The sequence below is a fragment of the Nestor notabilis genome, unplaced genomic scaffold (assembly GCF_000696875.1).
Source record: "Nestor notabilis isolate BGI_N333 unplaced genomic scaffold, ASM69687v1 scaffold14197, whole genome shotgun sequence".
Taxonomy (NCBI): domain Eukaryota; kingdom Metazoa; phylum Chordata; class Aves; order Psittaciformes; family Psittacidae; genus Nestor; species Nestor notabilis.
Window position 1 is genome coordinate 14,732 of NW_009935259.1, and position 6,132 is coordinate 20,863.

The 6,132-nt window shown below is 43.0% G+C and overlaps 1 protein-coding gene across 1 annotated transcript in view; it reads right to left on the bottom strand.

Annotated features, from left to right (window-relative positions):
- The window catches only part of SCPEP1 (serine carboxypeptidase 1), a 9,826-nt gene extending 4,780 nt beyond the window's left edge, over positions 1 to 5,046 (bottom strand). Inside the window, exons 1-7 of the mRNA XM_010017761.1 lie at positions 4,927 to 5,046; positions 3,917 to 4,006; positions 2,825 to 2,980; positions 2,308 to 2,382; positions 2,059 to 2,131; positions 1,038 to 1,075; positions 743 to 871 (exon numbers count right to left, since the gene is read on the bottom strand). Of these exons, the coding sequence (XP_010016063.1) occupies positions 743 to 871; positions 1,038 to 1,075; positions 2,059 to 2,131; positions 2,308 to 2,382; positions 2,825 to 2,980; positions 3,917 to 4,006; positions 4,927 to 5,001 (636 nt within the window). The 5' untranslated portion in view covers positions 5,002 to 5,046. The remainder of the gene's footprint in view (positions 1 to 742; positions 872 to 1,037; positions 1,076 to 2,058; positions 2,132 to 2,307; positions 2,383 to 2,824; positions 2,981 to 3,916; positions 4,007 to 4,926) is intronic.
- Between the last annotated feature and the right edge of the window lie 1,086 nt (positions 5,047 to 6,132).

Here is a 6,132-nt window from a genome sequence, read left to right on the forward strand (position 1 = left end):
GTATGCATCGGCGTGGTGTGAGCAGTTGTGTCCTCTCCCCTTGTTATTCCTCTTATCATTATTATTGGTAGCAGTAGTGGTTTGTATTACACCTTAGTTACTGGAGTGCTCTTATCGCAATCCGTGGGAGTTACATTCCTCTGATTCTCCTCCCCATCCCTCCGGGAGCAGGGGGAGCAAGAAGGGAGGGAGGGAGTGAGCGGCTGCGTGGTTCCAAGTTACCGGCTGGGCTTAAACCACAACATCGTTAAAGGAAAGAGCAGGAAAAGGAAGCAGCTCCAGATTAGACATAACTTGAGGTTCCTTCCCATCCTGTGCACCTATTGTAGTTCTTAAGTGATCTATGCTTAATGAAATTTGTGTCTTGCTGAATGCAGTTTTCAATATTCAAACCAAAGCTCTCAAGGAGACATAACTCATGCAAGTTGAAACTGGATTCTACAGACATCAGTGGGACTAGCTGCATGCTAAAGATTAAGCACCTATGTAAGTGATGTTCCAGGTTGAAACCTTGACGCAGTACTGCAAGCCCATGTGTGTCACCCTTCCCAATGCCTCCTGCAATCGCCCAGTGGTGCACAGCAAACAAACAGCTCTTTCACACCAACACTGGGATAAAACAAATACTGGCAAAAATGGTTGGAGAATTCATGCCAACCCAGTGCTCCTAGAAAGAGGAAACTGAAATCATGGCCTCCCGTAACACCAGTTAGTTATTAATGCTGGTCAAAGAAGATCTCACCTCTTCAATGACACCTTCAGCCTTGCCCCAGAGCTCAGTGGCCAGCCCATATTCATTTTTATTTATTGCATCCATTATTTCTTTGGCGACAGCAGTCACCTCTGCTAGACCATTATCATCAAGGAGAGACTGGAAGACAAAAGAGGACAGCTTTGACATGCATTTCTCACTAATGGTCTTCATGCATTTGAGGTTTTATTCTGGCTAAGAGCTAACCTTAAAAATCAACATCCATTTATACTGTTTGACAGTAAAAGTAATCAGGTGTGGACTGAGAGCTGGAGAAGGTACTTACAGTGCTGTAAAGGTAGGGCCCCCAGGACAGCACAGAGTCTAAAGAAACAGAACACATTACAAACATTTAAGTTTTTGATATACAATTTCCTTTACTGCAACAAGAATGATTGTGACAAAAATAGATGGAAATGATTTAATCAGTAAAAATGTACTGTCAGCAAAGTTCAGCCCGAAGGTTATATGCCACAAAGTAAGTTCTTTACAAACCCTGAGGACCAACGAAAGCACTGCAACATCCTTAACCCCCAAACATTTATCAGTGGAATCTATTTAAAGCAATAGGCAAATTCTTACCAAAGAGTTCTCACCCCAACACTGCAGCACATGGCTTGAACATAGGGGAGAGATCTGACAAGTGAATGGGCATTGTCTAAACTGGTCTGTTTGCAAAAGTTACAGTCCCTGTAAAGAGATCTAGTTAATAAATATAATCTAGTTAATAAATACAATCAAGTTCGTTTACAAGGGCTTAAGGATCAGCAGACAGGAGACAGATAGGAATTTGCTTGATACTGTCCCATGCTGCAGGGGATCTGTGAAGCCTGTGAGTGCTAATCTCTCTGAAAGACCAAGAGCCCTTTAATCTGCTTTTGTCCTCCACCAGACACACATCCACTATCTCTTGCAGGTCTGTGAGCACATCAGCTCCTCAGCACAAGGTCTTCTTGCGAAAAGAAAGAGAAAACCTCAGCTGTAACCTTGTGAAACATTTGGCGGCCACACTGTACTCCAACCGAAACACCTCAGGGGCTGTAAAAATGCACAGGGACCTTTCAAATGCAAGTATGTTCCTCACTGACTTTGCTTTCTGACTTTTCATAGTCTAAATATATTCTAAAGGTAGGTTCTTCAATCAGAGTTTGCAATAGTGGAGTATTTCTTTCTGATTTACCAGACTAACTAGAGATTTCATTCACTTAAGGCAGGGCTGGCATTTTTGACCCATGGAATGATTAAAAAAAACCCCAAAACCCACCAAAGCAACAAACAACCCAGAGTCTGAGGATTTTTAAACATACCCAAAGGAGAAATCCATGAGTCTCCAAGAGCAGTTCCCATAAAATTGCACTTTATAGTCCCATTTTGAACAGCCTTGGTGAAAAATAACAAAAACCACAAACAAACAAACAAAAAAATCAACTATTAGTAGATATTTGTGATTCTAGAACCAGGTTTCTTTAATTGAAAAATAAGCAGCAGTCTGAATTAGGCAACAGGGACAGTGTATGCCAGGAAACACAAGTACTCAGAGAACATGAGCTACTCACCCTATGCAGCTCTAATGCAATTCCAGCAGCCATTTTACCTCCGTAGGATTCAGAAAATATGTAAAATGGGATGCTCTGGAGAGAGAGAAGCCACACAATGAACCCACTGGGCAGAGGGCAGAAGATGGGTCCAACGCTTCCCCACAGAGCCCAGGCACTGGCTGCTCACCCACCACTATCAAACACAGGCTATTTTTCTGATTCTAAGCTGCAGATAAGATTCATGTAACATCCTGGGGAGTTACTGGGGCAATTTCTGTAGCAGGGACCTCAGTATTTTAGAACTAGAAACAGCCATGATCCTATATGCTTGACAGACAATAACCCACCCCACTGCTTATCTAACTAGCATCAAATTCAAGATACGGCTTTTGAATTGTGGGAAGAGGCACTGGTTATATGCACACTGACTCCCACCAGATGCACTGCCCATCTGGAAGTCTGTTCACTAATTCTTTTGAGATCTGTTTAAAAGCAAGATAAAACACAATTCTAACCAAGAATTCAATTTACTTACCTGGAATTCTGTTCTACATGTGAAGAATTCTCTAAGAAAAACCATCATATCAGAAACTACTGCAGAGAGGTTTTTGGCAAACAAGCTACAATCATCCACATAACTGAATCCAGTGCCCACAGGATTATCCACAAACAAGATACTGGCTGCCTGCAACTGTACAAGCAGAAAGAAGGTTTGTATGAAACCTCAGTTCAACACCAGCAATAACCTTAGTTTTGATGACACAAACTGAGCCACCAAATCTCTGGTCCTGAAAGAACTTGCATAAAAACTAGATGCAAGTCCAAAAGAGAGAATGGAACAGAATTGTCTGTCAGAATGTGCAATAAGAAGAGTTTCTCTTTGGGTTGCTGGGCTTTTGTGAAATTGCTACAGCAAATACTGGAGCTGTACAGTTACAAGTGTACAAATACCACCAGTAGATCAGCACACAGTTAGTGATCACTTGAAGCAATAAGGTTCACAAATAAAGGGGTACAACGTAAGATCTTTCCATTTGCTCAATCTGCAACAGGAATAGCACCCAAAAAAATCCCAGTGACCCAAGGGCACATCACCCATATAACGTAGGGAACCCCAGAGTAATTAAGACTATTGGTAGTTCAGAGCACAAATACATTTCATTAAATCAAATGCCACCTTCGTAGGCAGCTGTAATTTGTTCTCCCTTGAAGGCCACACTGGACTTGTAATTATAAGCCACTGGTTTTACACTGCCAGCCATCCAGAAACACCTCTATGACTGTACACAGTGAAGCCATGATCTGAAATAGCATCTTTCTAGAATTGCTCTGCTCAGTTTCCCAGACACCTGCAATTCCTAACCTCATGGAAGCCCAGACATGTTCCATCAAATCCAATTAATAGGTCTGTTCTTCAGCTCTTAGCAAGGCCATTCCTATAAACCAATTTATTAACCACACTATTGTAAGATTAAATATTATAGTTTGAACCTTAAACTTTATTTCCTTTATTGAACTTTTTCTATGAAATTAAAGCTCTTCTGTGCATTTTTGGATGGCAATCACCTGCTTACACAAGCAACAAACATTTGCAATCAGTAATGAGAAGCTGAACTCTCTACTATACCCAGGTTGTATTTCTTGGTTTCATTTCTCTGTCTAATGGACCAATCTCTTCAAAATTCCCAAATCCGCAGCCTGAAGATCCTGGACCTCCCTGTGGGGAAACACCAAATGACAAATAAGCTAAAAGGCAGCACGGTATAGATATGACAGGAGAAAAAGAAAAGCAAGCCAGTAAGTAGAATGACAGATTGTAAATGTAAAAGGAATGGCTTTTGCATTGCATATTAATTTGCAAAGCAGCAAACTAAATCTCTTCCTCATGGACTTTCATTATGTGCACACATGCCATTTCTGAAAGAATTTAAAGAGAAGCAATCACCCACTTGTGAAAGCATCTAATAAGTGACATGCTGTGTGAGTGCAGCTTGAAAGCCCTTCCCCTTATTCCCTTAATACCAAATGCAAAAGTTTGCTGTCTACAGAGGTTTGCGAGTCGTTAGTTTTATCAGCGTGTGCCTTTCACTCTGAAGAAATAAGCCAGAAAGAAAAAAGACAAGTCTTCAAGTCATTACATTCAACATTAACTTCTGAAATGTACTGCTGGAAGTGAATGTGGAGCACACACCGCTGCCTTTCATCAAACTGTCACTGCCTGGGACCAGTCTCTAAACAATCAGTCTTTCTGACTTGTTTCCATTTAGAAATCTTTCTAGATCTCTGATTATTTTCTCTACCCTCTCTCTGAACACTGGTTAGACTGTAAGCTCTTCAGGAGGGGAGCTGGGATGCTACAAAACGTAATTGTAGTATCTGCCACAAAAAGCTCTATTGTTGTATAAAAGGTGAGAACAACCTCTATTTCTGCAATTTAATTTGAGGGAAGGGGAGCATTTTGGGGCACCTCACAACTGCAGAATGATATTTTCATTATTTCTACCTCATTCATGAGGGGAATCATTTAGAATTGGACAATTTTGAAGCCTATTTCTGTCAAGCTGCAAGGTAACCATCAGACTGCACCAGGCACGGATGGAAAGAGTTACCATTAAAGTGTCTTTCACCAAACCTTACCTGAAGCCACAGGATGAGGGGTAGTTCTGTGAAGTCTTTGGCTGGGTTATTTGCATAGTAAAGCCACCAGAACATGTGGGCCTTGCTTCGAACTTGCACATATCCCCACAGCTCTTTGGGCTCTCGTGATTGCCTCAGAACTGCACCTGTGGGGGAAATCAGAAGAAGAATCAGCCAGGTTAAAAGGCTCAGCTTTGGGCTTTCCACCGGCTTTGTTCCAACACATTACTTTGCAATCTTGGGGGTGATAATTACAAGTGCTTCCATTAAAAAAGTAATACTATAAGGAACCTGACTATAGTTACACCTCCACAGACTGAGTTATCACCAGTGAATGAAGTTAAGTGTGTTATTAAGTGCCTAATTACCAGGGCCTGACGTTTCAGCTGCTGCCAAAACAGCAGCCTAATAGCTAAGATAATGTTTTCTATCAGCAAAACATTCAAAGTCTTTTCAAGGCCTGGGCTGAAAGCACAGCCCTGCCAGACACGATGGAGTAACTCACACCAGGGTCACCCGGGCTCTGCCAGGGATCCAACACTTTGATCTCCGTCTCTGCGAAGGCCGAATTACTTTACAGTCCCCAAGGAGAGTAAATGCAGGACAGAGGGGTCACTGCTAAACAAACTCAAGATCTAAGCCTAAACTCAGTTAAGTCAGTAGAGTCTCACCAACTCAAGCTGTCAGTGTATTCTCCGTCTAGGACATGGGCACTTTCCCAGAAACAGACCTTTGAAACTACATCCCTGAATCTTCCCGATCACAACAGCAGTCCCCAAGAGAAGCAACAATAAAGCTTTTTCAAGCCACAGTGCTCACTCAGTCTTTGCTGCTCCACAGGACACAGCACAGGTTCTATCAGCATGGATACCACCACGCTTTCACTACCAGCCCTCGCTGCAGCAGCGGTGACACCCCAGCACGGTTGTTTTGCTCCTCGCAGCCCCTGACCGAAGGGTCTCAGAGGTGAAACGCTGCAGGCAGGACCTGTGCCCTGTCAGCCAGCACCACAGTAACCTCATGCTCGCACACTGGCTGACACGGCTCTTCACGTCCTTCACACCGCCAGTGAGGGGAATAGGGTCTAGAGCCTTTTCCAGGAAGGACAGCCAACAGCTCGGGATTAAACAGCGATGGGAAGCGCTGCCCTGGTTTGTGGGCAGCCTCTCCCACCCAGGTGAATCAACCGGGACCCGAATGCCCACA